Source organism: Elephantulus edwardii, unplaced genomic scaffold (assembly GCF_000299155.1).
Source record: "Elephantulus edwardii isolate Elephantulus edwardi_28Jun2011 unplaced genomic scaffold, EleEdw1.0 scaffold00567, whole genome shotgun sequence".
In the NCBI taxonomy this organism is placed as follows: Eukaryota; Metazoa; Chordata; class Mammalia; order Macroscelidea; family Macroscelididae; genus Elephantulus; species Elephantulus edwardii.
The window spans coordinates 200,984-214,520 of NW_006400317.1; the positions used below are offsets into that span (position 1 = coordinate 200,984).

At 43.8% G+C, this 13,537-nt stretch overlaps 2 protein-coding genes across 3 annotated transcripts in view; both read left to right on the forward strand.

Annotated features, from left to right (window-relative positions):
* The window catches only part of OTUD5 (OTU domain containing 5), a 68,691-nt gene extending 63,460 nt beyond the window's left edge, over positions 1-5,231 (forward strand). The window contains exons 7-9 of one of the 2 annotated variants that reach the window (XM_006903321.1): positions 3,836-4,037; positions 4,120-4,233; positions 4,614-5,231. In XM_006903321.1, the coding sequence (XP_006903383.1) occupies positions 3,836-4,037; positions 4,120-4,233; positions 4,614-4,735 (438 nt within the window). In that variant the 3' untranslated portion in view covers positions 4,736-5,231. The remainder of the gene's footprint in view (positions 1-3,835; positions 4,038-4,119; positions 4,234-4,613) is intronic. The other variant, XM_006903322.1, reaches the window with a different exon arrangement.
* Positions 5,232-8,658: 3,427 nt separating this feature from the next.
* PIM2 (pim-2 oncogene) lies at positions 8,659-12,974 on the forward strand. Its single transcript, XM_006903323.1, has 6 exons — positions 8,659-8,818; positions 8,932-9,041; positions 9,595-9,645; positions 11,694-12,066; positions 12,538-12,714; positions 12,811-12,974. Exons 1-6 carry the CDS (start codon positions 8,740-8,742, stop codon positions 12,972-12,974), a joined length of 954 nt encoding a protein of 317 aa, XP_006903385.1. The 5' UTR covers positions 8,659-8,739.
* Positions 12,975-13,537: the final 563 nt, after the last annotated feature.

A 13,537-nucleotide genomic window follows, 5' to 3' on the forward strand; every position in this document is an offset into this window, starting at 1 on the left:
ATGTAGCCATCGCTCTAGACTCCTGTCATGACAGAAATACCTAGTCACATATCTCTTTTAAACAGTTTTCTCCCTCCTCTGTTTCAGTGCAGTATACATTATTGAAGAAACTGGAACTTGTACTCACTGTTGATGGGAATGTAAAATGGTGCAACCATTGTGGAAAGCGGTGTGCTGCTTTCTCAAAATGTTGCAAATAAAGATACCATTTGACCCAGCAATCCCCTTACTGGGAATATACCCCATAGAGACCATAACTGCCATCCAAGCAGATATTTACACACCAATGTTTATCACAGCTTTGTTTACAATATCAAAGAGTTGGAAGCAACCTAAGTGCCCATCACCAAACGAATGGATAGAGAAGCTGTGGTATATTCACACAATGGAATACTATGCACCATTGAAAAACAAGGAACTCATGCAATATTATTCAAAATGAGTGATGCTGAAGGACATTATGCTGAGTGAAATATCTCAGTCACAAAGAGACAAATACTGCATGGTGCCACTCTTGTAGAATGGGACTGACATCAGGTTTGGGGAAGACTGAGAAAAAACTGGATAAATTATGTATACTGTATTGAAATAGATGAGGGAAAGAACAGATTAGAGATGATATATGATTGAGTATTATGGTTAGCACAGGAGTCCAGAATTAAGGTTGCATAGAGAAGTGTACTTGGTACGGGTGGTGGTGGGGTGATGGGGGAATTGTATACCAATGAAGGCATTTTTTTTCTTTTTAAAGAGAGGAAGTGAACTGGCGGGGAGGTGTGGTCAGGGAGAAAAGTGCAGCAATGAATGAATGGAAATCCAAAATCTCTAAATGTTTATTAAAATTAATAAAAAATATTGGGGGAAAACAAGACTTATGATTCGATTGGCCAAAGGGGTGCAAGAAAGAAAGGTTAAGGAGACTATTCTTTGTCTAATGAGGGAGTTCTATGGTCCTTTCCATGATGAGAGTGATGGTGACTATCATAGTTTATTAATGATGCTGTAATAGAAAGAAATACAAGCTACTTTATTTTCTCAGGGCACCGGATCTAGGGAACGTCACTCTTTCTGCCCTGCAGGGTAATTTTTGTTTCAGATTCTCTAGCCAGTGTTGGTAATCTTCACACGGCATCTGTCTTTTCCCCATTTGTACTTGCTTGTCCCTATGTCGAATCTACTCTTTTGTGTGATTGTGTTGCATGAAAGTTAACAGAGCAAATTTGTTTTCCATTAAACAATTTATATCCATTTTGTTTTATATTATTAGATGCGACTGCATCTAAGGAGACTTCCTTGATGCGACAGCACTCTTTTCACACTTTTTTTTTTCCTTGCCCCACCTGCCTTCTGAACTTTATTTTGGGCAAATAAAAACATTCCTCACATGTGCTTATTGTTTACTTCATAATCTTGTCTGTTGTTTGGCTGAAAGTTGATCCCCCTGGAGTAGGTTCATTTCAGGACTTGAAGAGTGTCTTAAGGGACATAACTCCAGGGGTTCCAGCAGTCTCTATCATATTAGTATTGCTGATGTTGGTGCCAATGAGTTAACTGCACTTCATAGTGACCCTATGAATAACAGATGTAAACCTTGCCCTAACTCGTGCCATCCTCACATTCTCTTTAACATGCTTGAACCCATTGTATATACAGACACTGTTTCCATCCATTTTGTTGAGGGTCTTCTTTGCTTTTACTGTTCCTCTTTTTAACATGATATCTTTTTCCAAGCACTAGCTTCTGATAACATTCCCAAAGTATGTGACATAAAGTTTCACCATCCTTTCCTCTAAGCACTTTGATTTTACTTCTTCCAAGACAGATTTATTTTTCCTTTTGGTAGCCCATGGGACATTTAGTACTCTTTGCCAACGCTGCAATTCAAAGGCATCTATTCTTCTTTGGGCTTCCCTATTAACTGTCTTAATTTAAAGATGCACAGGAAGCAATTGAAAATACCTTGATTTGGATCAGGAGCACTGTAGTCTTTAAACTGACTTTATTGCATTTTAGCACTTTAAAGAGGTCTTTGACTACGTATTTGCTCAGTGCAACATATCTTTTGATTTCATGACCAGTAGTACCAAGGGTCTTGACTGTGTATCTAAGTAAAATGAAATCATTGACAACTTCAGTCTTTATTTATCTTGATACTGCCTATTGGCCCAGGGGTAAGGATTTTTATTTTCTTTTTTTTAATTTATTATTCATTTCAATGAAAATTTACAGAGACTTTGGATTTCCATTCATTCATTGTTGTACTTTTCTCCCCTCCCAACCCTTCCACCTAGTACACTACCCTCTTGGAAAAGTAAAAGAAAAATTCTTTCCTTGTTTTACAATCCCTCCCCCCCAGGTCCACTTCACTATACAGCCTTTGCTGTGGACTCCTGTCATGACAAAAATACCTAATCACATATCCCTTTTAAGCAGTTTTCTCCATCATCTGTTTCAATGCAATATAAATTATTGAAGCCATATTTCTCAGTCTCTCCAAACCCCCAGCTCAGTCCTGTTTTACAACAGTGGCACCATGCAGTATTTGTCCTTTTGTGACTGAGATACTTCACTCAGCATAGTGTCCTCCAGGGTCACCCATTTTTAATAATATTGCATAAGTTCCTTGTTTTTCAATGCAGCATAGTATTCCATTGTGTGAATATACCACGGCTTCTCTATCCATTCGTTTGTTGATGGGCACTTAGCTTTTTTGCAACTCCTTGCTATTGTGAACAAAGCCGCGATAAACATGGGTGTGCAGATTTTTGTTTTCTTGATGTTGAAATGCAATCCATATTGAAGGCTGTATTCCATGATCTTCAGCAAGTGCCTCAGGTCTTCTTCACTTTCAGCAAGCAAGATAGTGTCTATATAACATAGGTTGTTGATGAATTTTCCTCCAATCTTGATGTCACATTTTTCTTCATATAGTCCAGATTCTTAAAGCCTTTGCCCAGCATACAGATTGAATCAGTATGGAGAAAGAATACACACACACACACACACACACACACACTCGCACTCACTCACACTTTTTCTGATTTTAAACTATGCAGTATTCCCTTGCTGCTTGGTGTGTTTTACACGAGCACAATTACTTGTGTAAGTTCATATTTTAGCTGAAGAAGGTGAAAACAAGTCCAAAAGGACCAAAATATAACCTTGCTTGTATCCCAATGGAATTTAAAAAACCCATCTCAACAATAGACTGATTTGTTGAACATTAATTCACATGACCAGATGAAGAAAGCAAGAGGTCATTACAAAGATTGGGAAGAAAAAAAACAAAATCAATGTGAAGCCAAAACAAAGGGAAGAAATGCTGAAGTAAAAGATCAGGCCAGTAGGTCTGATGTTATTATGGTTTAGTTTGGTTTCATTTTCTTTATTTTCCCCCATTCTGTCCAGAACCTCCTGTCACTCCAGTCTAACTGGCTTTTTTTTTTTTTAATATTGAAAAGAGTGGTGGGCCTAGCAGTTCTGGTGATGTCCATAGGGAATTGCCTTGGTAACCCAAAGGTAAGTGTCTCTTTGGCACTTCAAATCCATTTGCCACTCTGCAGGAGCTAGATGGGCAGTTTCCTCTGTGCCATTTATACCCTCTTGAAAACCCTAAAAGTGTCAGCTATATGAATCTGTTATTACTCTTCACCAATGAGATTACATTCACAGGTATAGGGATTAGGATCACAGTATGTTTTTGTAGGGGTTGGTTTTTTTTAACAATTCATAACAGTGACTCATGTACCAAGGTTCTAGGAGGAGAGGAAGTGATAGGACATGGGAGGATCATGATTTGTATTGGTACTTACCGCCTTTTCCTTCACCACTGCAGCCCCGGAAAGCCAGTGCCACATGCAGTTCAGCCACAGCGGCAGCCTCTAGTGGCCTGGAGGAGTGGACCAGCCGGTCCCCACGGCAGCGGAGTTCGGCCTCATCTCCTGAACACCCTGAGCTGCATGCCGAGCTGGGCATCAAACCCCCTTCTCCTGGCACTGTCTTAGCTCTTGCCAAACCTCCTTCACCCTGTGCACCAGGTCAGTGTCTTACTCACAGAGTAAATGTTGGGGTTAGGAAGTGTCCTGAGCCCTGCCTCTATTGATTATTCATCCTCCCCAGGTACAAGCAGCCAGTTCTCAACAGGAGCTGACCGGGCCACCTCCCCACTTGTGTCCCTTTACCCTGCTCTGGAGTGCCGAGCTCTCATTCAACAGATGTCCCCCTCTGCCTTTGGTAAGCCTTCTCTGTCTCAGATTAGTTAGTAGTTTGGGAGACACAACTGGAGGAAGACAGAAATCCTAAGAGGGAGCTTTTGGAGAAACTGACTTTATTCCCAAGAAAAGGAGTGAGAGGTGCTAGACTATTTCAGACCAAGAGATTATCCCAGCAGGTGTCTGAGTGAACTTTTTAGGCTTAGAAGTGAGTGCCTTCTCCTTAGAGAAATGTGTGAGTAGGGTCTTAGTTTGGGTTTTCATGTTAATGTGCTTCTGGCTATCAGAGAATAGTGATAAGGAGCCTGGATCTGTTTTTTTCTGAGCCAGGGTAGGGAGAAGGCAGAATGAGAGAGCACCAACTTCTTATCACCTTTCTCCCCTTTCTTTTTTGCCCAGCAGGTCTGAATGACTGGGATGATGATGAGATCTTAGCATCGGTGCTGGCAGTGTCCCAACAGGAATACCTAGACAGTATGAAGAAAAACAAAGTGCACAGAGAGCCACCCCCAGATAAGAGTTGATGGAGACCCAGGGACTAAAGACCGTTTGCCACCACTCCTCCCTCTGGTGCCACCCCACTGTCTTTGGCTTTCTTCCCTCTCACCTTGTCCTTTCTTGCAACCCTTCTTGCCCTCTCCCCTCTTCCTTCTGGCTGGCCCATCCCTGTGACCCCTTACTGATAATGCCACATCACCTGTCTCTGCCAGTTGTCGTCCCTTGTGTCCCTCTGCACATCATCATCCCTGCATTCCACAGGGAACTTGGGCAAGGGTGCCGAAGGTAGGCGAGAGGCACACAGACAAGCTGCCAGGCAGCCCCAGAAGAGACATTCAGACAGAGGAAAGTCTTCTGCTCCTCATTTCTCACAAGATCAGCAAAATTTGTTGTCATCTCCTGCCCAAATGATGCCAGGGAGTTGGGGGAGAAAAGTGGGAAATTCCCTTCCCATTACCCCAGGAATGTCTGTCTGAGCCTTCGGTTTTGAATTTTTCTTTATTAAAAATGTGCTTTTGTCTTTATCAACCAATCCAAAATGATCTAGACAACAGCATTGGCTCTGTGAAGGTGGTGTCTCTCTGTTTCAGGGATGGCAGGTCATGATGTATGGTGAGGGCACAGAAGTATAGTTATTATCTTCTGGCCTCTAGTTCTGTGGAAGTGGATGCGAGTTTGGGTAGGGGAGGTGGGTGACCAAGTGTCAGACTGGCTTTGGACAATGAGACTGACCGCGCTGCATTCCTTTTATTTCCACTACCATCACCAGTCTCTTTGAAATCTTGGGGTGTCAGGGCATCTTTGGGGGATCATGGTCACCACCAAGGATTTGACTGTGGGAAGTGGAGCAACCTCAGCCCCTTACAGGTGTTGACAAGATTTGCCATCTGTAATGTCTTTGGCACAATAAAACCAAATATCAGTTTCCCCTGAGCGCACCTCTGTTCTCTGTGGGGCAGGAGGTGGGTGGGCCCATGGACATAAGAGGTCAAGGCTCAGGCCTTTACTTCTGAAGTCCTCGTGCTCCTCGGTGGGGCCTACAGTTCATACTGAATTAATTAACTTATTAAAGTCTCCTTATAGACAGTTGTCATCAAGAAAGATCCTATTCTTTGCTTGTTGCTTTCATACAGTTCTGGCACAGATGTGGGCTGCCTACCCTATTTCCTGAGAGTTTGGTAAGAGGACTGTACTGGTAGAGGGCAACCTGAATTCCAGCCTCAGCCATAAACTTGTACCGTAAATGCTTGCTCTTATGTAATGGAAAGGCACAGTTGATACTTTATAGCATTGTGAGCTTGACAGAAGAAACAAGAGGATCCTCTCCAACTTAAGTTCTATCAGTTGAAGAACATCCAAGCCCTGTTTTTTCATATACCTTACTCCTCTGCCACCTCTGTTGGCAAGGTTAAAGCACAGAAAAATTGTTGCCACACACCACACACCCTCTCCTAGGTTTTTATCTGACATAGGAGTGTTTTGTTAACCACTCTCTGTGGAAGGAAGTTTGTTGGCTGTGAGAGTGTGGCTTTCTGTATTTCCTAAGGGTGTCTTCTGAAGTCCAGTGGTCACGCATATATGTGTTGGACAGTTGGTTTGAAACTTTCCATGACTTTTTAAAACTTTATTTTGGCCAGATTATTTGACCTATCTAAATTGCACATCTCCCATCTGTAAAACCGTGAATGATGTCTACTGTCTTTATGTTCTCTGGTCATGATCATTGAGAGAGAATGTGTTACAGTGCCAGGCATAGTTAGCGAGTGCAAGTGTTAGTGGATTTTATTACCCTAGAGTTGCTTTTTATCAGCATTTACTTCCTGCTTTCTTAGCTTTGGTCTGGAATTTGGCTAAGAAGTGCTGTGTGATTCCCATTATCCTCCTGTCTACAAATAAGTAACTTAACAGTTGTTGTTAGGTGCCGTCGAGTGGCTTGCGACTCATAGTGACCGTATGTACAACAGCCCTAAACCCTGCTCTATCCTGTGCCAATCACACTGCTTCTAACACTGTTAAACTGGGCAAGGGCCACAATGCCTGACTCATCTGTTACTTCTAATATCCTCCCTCAGAGTCTGTTAGCCTTAAAAACAAACCTATTGCCATCAAGTTAATTGATGGCGATACTATAGGTCGGAGTAGTGCTTTTGCTTTCAAGGCTGTAAATCTTCATGGAAGCATACTGCCACGTCTTCTTCCCAAGGAGCAGCTGGGGAGTTTGAAATGGCAATCTTCCAGTTAGGAGCCTTGTGATTACCCAGTGTGCTATCAGGGACCTCCAGTAGCCTTAAAGTAGGTCCCAGATGTTGGATGAATAAGGGGACGTTCATGTGTGTGATCAAGGAGTTCGAACTCTTGTTTGCATCTTACAGTTATTCCAGTAAGAGAAAGACTGTATGTGTGTGACACACACACACACACACACACACACACACACGGGATACATCAGATGGTTACTCTTGACAGTTTTGTGTCTGTATCTGAGACAAATTTGGGTCTGACAATACATCTGGCTTCTGAATTTATTCCTGTGGCACCTTATGGGTAGCTATTTGTTTCAGTGACAAGGCTGCATGTCTATTGATTGATGCATATATCTGTTGCCAGATTCATTGTTTTCTCAGGTATTTGTGACACTGCATATCTTTGGGAACATCACGTCAGAATTTGTCTTTCTGCCTTAGGAGCAGTATGTGTGAGTGTGTAGCATCTTTATTATATTTTTTGTGTCAGACTCTAGGTCTCTCATTTCTGGGACTGCACAAGTCTTTATGTGCATGTCTGGTAGGCCTATGCTTTAATGACATTCTTTTGACAGGACATTTTATCATCCCATAACAATGCCAGTCTCTGTGAGTCTGGAGTGCCTGTGTTCAATAACAATTCATCTCCTGGGGGGAGAAGTCAGACAACTCTGTCTTGATTCTATTACAAGAGTTTGCATTTCTGGGTGTTACTTTGACAGATAACTGTGCCTGCCTGGCGCATAATCTCTTTCTCAGGCAAGTTTACGTCAATATGACACTGTATGTGTTTTAACATAGTTGAGTTGGTTGTGTGTCTTTGGAGTCTGTCAGAATGTATATTTGTCTATCTGGAGTTGAGAGCATTTTGGTTATTTTTCCCATCTTTTGTGCCTGACAATGTTACCACCTCTCAAGAAACCTTGACTGTCCTCTAGCAGTTCCTTTCTCAGCTCAAAGTACAGCCCCACTCTCCTTGCCATTCCTAATCATAGATTGTTGGCTGGGCGCCATAGCCGGGTGTGGCTAGGTTAAGGGCTCCTGAAACCCCACAGGTCACCGAGGTGGTGAGGTAGTGGTGGTAGTACCCGTCCCTGCAGCTGGACTGGTTCTTTCAGACACCACCTCTCTCCCTTCAGTTTTGAGGCAGAGGCTGCCAGTTTCCCAAAGCACATAGCTTAGGTGAGGAGCACCCATAGTGACTAAAATCCTGTATAGTCATATACTCAAATTGTCTTCACACTGAGACTGCCTCAGCAAACCAACTTCCTAGGAAAGGAGGTGGCGCATAAATATTTTTAAAGAAAGATTTTCTATAGTAAAACAACGCAGCACAACTACTAAAGTAAGAAGTTTTAGTTGTGAAGTTGTAAGTAAAGGGATTCCCCAAACTAATTTGCTCATTGTGTCTCACCTTGTGCCCACCCTCCTTTGCGTGCAGGTCCTGCCTCGCCTGAAGATCAGGCTTGTATTTGCATTGTGGGGGTGTTTAAACATTGAGGGCGGTATGCAAATAAGCATTGGCTTCTATTGGCTGGGGTACCGCAGGTGCTGGGTCTGGATTGACCAAAGCCCAGAGGGTGGAGCTGTCGCCCTGGGTGACTCCCAGGCGGCACGTGCGCCCTCAGTAGCTTTGGCGCCGGTGCGAATAGTGTATCCTAACTGCACTGTCTACTGGAATGCCCCGGCCACGAGTGTGCCTCCCTTCCATCCTGGCGCTTCCAGATCCTTGCTCCACAACCACTCTGCCCCGGGAGTCCCTACCCTGCGGGTTCATTGGGCCAAATATGTGCAGCATCTCCTCCATGTTGACCAAGCCTCTGCAGGGGGTACCTGCGCCCCCTCTGTCTCCCACGGCACCGCCAGGTGAGCACACCCTTCCTTACTGCCACCAGGCAGAGCGGGTTGAAGTACTAGGGGATGGTGTAGGGGGATGGGGTTGCTGCTTCTCTCCTGATTTCCTCGCCTCCACCACGTAGGAGGCAAGAATCGGGAGGCATTTGAAGCCGAATACCAACTTGGTCCCCTCCTGGGCAAAGGGGGCTTTGGCACGGTCTTCGCAGGACACCGTATAGCAGACCAACTCCAGGTATTTACCGCTAAGGCATTGGGAGCATCAGGTGCGTGTGTAGTGCATAGAGTGCAGAGGATTGGGATACTGATTTATGGTAGAGCAATGAGAACCAAACTCCAGGTGAAGATGGTGGTGGGAGTGGAAGAGGGGTTACCCAGGCGGGTGTAAGGTTCAGGGCAAGATTTTGGAGGTCTGGGAGCAAGGGTCAGTCATGAAGACACTAGAACGAGGGTCCAGGGTATGTGTGTGAATGAGTGAAGGTGAGAAATTAAGGTCTTAGATTTTGGAGTCAGGTGTTTGAAGATTTGGGGAAATTCAGAACTCAGAACCTGGAAGTGAGAGGTCTTGAAGCCCGAGAAGGGGTAGCTAGGATTAATCATAGTGGAAAGGACTGAACTTGGTTCCGGAAACTTGGAGGGCAGGGTAGAAACCCTGGCTCATGGAGTGTGGTACGGTGTAGTTGGGAACCGAAAAGACTAGGCTTCTGGCTAATGGAGAGATACTGAAAACAGGCATAGTCAGCTGGGAGTCATCTTGTTAGTCTCCTCACCTGGGCACTTTTCTCCAGGTGGCCATCAAAGTGATCCCCCGGAGTCGTGTACTGAGTTGGATCCCCTTGGTAAGTATCTTTGGCGTCCTTTCTGAACCCAAGACTCCATCTTTGACAATAAACTCGCCCTTTTACTTTCTAGGGAATAGATGCCCTGTCTGGGTGAGAATGCTATTATCCGTTCTTGTTTGCACCCTGTTGTAACATCCATATTCCTGTAACTGTTCTGACTCACCCCAATTTCCAGAGCCTTTCCCCCCTACCAGTCCTTTTTTGTTCATCCACCCGCCAAACCTTCTTTAGGGGGCTTCCCGCAGGGCATGCTGGAGAGGAAAGAGGGTCAGAGGTCACTGGTTGCCGTGGTGATGGTGGCTGCTTTTTGCTGCCTTTAGGGAACAGCTGGGCAGGTTTGGATACGTTGTAGAGGTGGGAGCGCCCCCTGGTGGGCCCTAGTGAGACTGCTCTAAGTTACACTGAGCACATACATTCAACACTTATACAGGTATTTCATGATAGTGACAATATATCACATGATAGTATTTTTACCTACTTTGTGCTTGGTGTTTTGAAATTAATCACTACTTAAATCGATGGGTTGTGGTGCTGGAGATGCATATCATGGACTGCCAAGAGAACAAACTGATCTGTCTTGGAGAGAATGAAGCCAAGTTGCTCCTTGGAGACAAGAATTTTGAAATTTCATTTCACATACTTTGAGCATGTTGCCAAGAGGGACTAGTCATTGGAAAAGTACATCATGCTTGGAAGAGTGGAGGGACAATGCAGGAGAAAATCATCTGGATGAGATGAATTGACACAGTAACTGGGGTAATGGGAGTAAGTGTGTTGAAGACAGTGAGATTAGCTCAGGAAAGGACAGGGTTGAGAGCTGTTGTACCCAGAGTTGCTATGAGTCACAGGTGACTTGATGGCACAAAACAACTACTTAACAAATACGCATTGAGCACAGACTATTAACCACTATTCTAGGTACTTGGGAAAATATGTTTACAGAGAACTTATTTTGTGCTAAGAATCCCTAGTGACGTGCATTATGTGTTCTGTTGCTAATTAACAGACATTTTGAACCTACCAGTCCCTTCTTGGGAGAAAGATGAGACAATCTTTTGTTAAGACTTACAGGCTTGGAAATCTGATAAAGAGGCATTACATGAGTCATATTTGGCTAAAGGGCAGTGGATTTGGGTTTTGGTTATTTCGTACTAGGCTCCTTTCTACTAATTACTTTGATCTATTTACCAAATATTTATTAAGCCTCACCTTGTTTCCTGAGTCTTAAGTTGGTTTGAATGGTTAACACACTTGGTAACCAAAAAGGTTAGCTGTTTGAATCCACCCAGAAACACCTGAGAAGAAAAGGCCTACTTCTAAAAAGTCAGCCATTGAAAACTATGGAACACAGTTCTATTCTGACACACATGGGGGTCTCCAGGAGCTGGAATCGACTTAATGACAACTGGTTTTACCCTGTTCTTAGGCATTGTTTTCATGCTTGAGCTAGGTCCATAAACAGACAAACCATTATACCATAATAGAGTTTAATGAATGCTGTGTCAGATCCTGTGCTTTCATTTCATTTCATAAAATGCTTTCATTTATGTAACAAACATTTGTTGAGCACCTACTGTGTACAAAGGGCCTTGTGCATAAGGAGTTGAATTTACCAGCTGCTCTGAGGGAGAAAGATGAGCAATCTCCTTTCTTGCTATTTACAACCTCTAAAAACTCAGTATAGGGTCAGCTATGGGTTTGTTCAGATTCGACACTTATACGCACACTGTGTGCAAGGTATTGATCTAGTCTTTTGGGATATATACATAAACAAAACAGATAAATATCACATCTCAGTATTTATTAAGTACTTCTGCTGAAGACATTTGGCCAAGAACCGTTTTCTTTGACTATATTATGAGATCTTCATATGTGCCTGATGTGTACAGACTCTCTAAGTTTGAAGAAAAGAAGAGGAAATGGAGGCCCAGGAAAGAAAGTAGGCTGCTCAGTGCTACATAGACAGCTTTGATTCCACATAAGAAGTAAGCCTCAGAACCACTGGTCTTACATACAGCTTATTTCTCTCTGCTTGCTCCCTCCAGACAGATTCAGCTACATGCCCACTTGAGGTGGCACTGTTATGGAAGGTGGGTGCAGGTGGTGGACACCCTGGTGTGATCCGCCTACTTGACTGGTTTGAAACACCGGAGGGTATCATGCTGGTCTTTGAGCGGCCTTTGCCTGCCCAGGATCTCTTTGACTACATCACAGAACAGGGCCCACTGGGTGAGGGCCGAAGCCGCTACCTCTTTACGCAGATAGTGGCTGCTGTTCAGCACTGTCATGCCTGTGGAGTTGTCCACCGTGATATTAAGGATGAAAACATCTTAATGGACCTATGCCGAGGCTGTGCCAAACTCATTGATTTTGGGTCTGGTGCTCTGCTTCATGATGCACCCTACACTGACTTTGATGGTAAGGCTTGCCTAAATTTTACTGGGAAAATGTTTTACCTTTATTGTCATGATCTTTTCTCCTTTGACCTCCAATGCTTGAGATACCTAAATATAATAAATAATTTATGACCTATATTATACCTTTGTAATGTTTTTGATATCTAATACTGGAGACTCCCAAGCCCTACCCACTGATGAAGTCCATCTTCTGACAATGCCATGACTTTTTTATGGTTTCTTATGCTGGTGAAGAGCTGTTGCTACTATCCTGAATAAACTCTTACTCTGAGGGTACTGTATCATTTGTTACTCTAAGTGTGTTCATTCTAGTGTTGAGCCCTTGTTTTTCTGATATTCCTATTCTGGCATGGGGACCTCGCTCTCATAGTGAATGTTCTTTATTTATATTCTTTATACTTTCTGGGGAGAGTGATGTGGGATAGGAAAATGGCATTATCAGAAATTGGTCTAATCCTCAGCTTGTCTACAGGGACAAGGGTATACAGCCCCCCAGAGTGGATTTCTGAACACCAGTACCATGCACTCCCGGCCACTGTCTGGTCACTGGGTATCCTCCTCTATGATATGGTGTGTGGGGACATTCCATTTGAGAAGGACCAGGAGATTCTTGAGGCTGAGCTCCACTTCCCTGACCATGTGTCATCAGGTAAGGTCCTCACTATTCCCAGCCCAGCAAATTCTATCCTCCTAGGATCTGGTGACCTCCTGCTGACTGCTAATTTTACCTGTTTCTGCCCTACAGACTGCCGTGCCCTAATTCTCCGGTGCCTGGCTCCCAAGCCTTCTGCCCGACCCACACTGGAAGAGATCCTGCTGGACCCCTGGATGCAAACAATATCTGAGGACACATCTTTTGGCAACACCAAAGGAGACTCTAGTCCCTTGGCTTGGTCCCTGCTGCCATAGGCCTATCTAGGCCTCACTGTTCAGAAAAGCCATCCTGTGGCCATGCCATCTGTTGACCTGGTTTTACAGGTCATTAAAAATCCAATGTTAATAGGAGGGTCATCTACAGTGTTACTGCACGAGTTGGGAATCAGGCGACTTAGCCAAGTCTGCCTACTCCCTATCCCATTCCTGCTAATGAGTCTCCCTCAGAGAATTTATGGTCTCTTATGGAAGGGGAACTTCTTTCATCCTATTCTGCTCTATATGTTTATTTGAAGTTACTTTAAAAGGATTCTTATTCTGATAAATTACAACTCCTGCACTGAAACCTCCTATCACCATACTTAGTTCAAATGCCCTTACATGGGCAAGGTGCTTTCCTTCCAATACCTTAACATGTCTTATCTTGACTAAGATACTTTCCCCTGGCCTAAGGCCCTATATTTGGTCAAACTACCTGCATACCTCAGCCAAAGGATTTTTATTCTGAGGAGGCAATACCTTATGCTCCTAGGGCTCTCTTTTTTTCCTTGTGTTGGGATCCTACAGTTACATCAAGTGTTCTTATTCTGGTGAGAAAC

What these genes read in the sequence shown, in the direction of transcription:
- PIM2 (XM_006903323.1), top strand. Translation starts at nt 8,740, where the DNA reads ATGTGCAGCATCTCCTCCATGTTGACCAAGCCTCTGCAGGGGGTACCT. An exon ending in GTCTCCCACGGCACCGCCAG is followed by an intron (nt 8,819 to 8,931) that starts GTGAGCACACCC and finishes TCCACCACGTAG; the next exon opens with GAGGCAAGAATCGGGAGGCA. An exon ending in TACTGAGTTGGATCCCCTTG is followed by an intron (nt 9,646 to 11,693) that starts GTAAGTATCTTT and finishes TGCTCCCTCCAG; the next exon opens with ACAGATTCAGCTACATGCCC.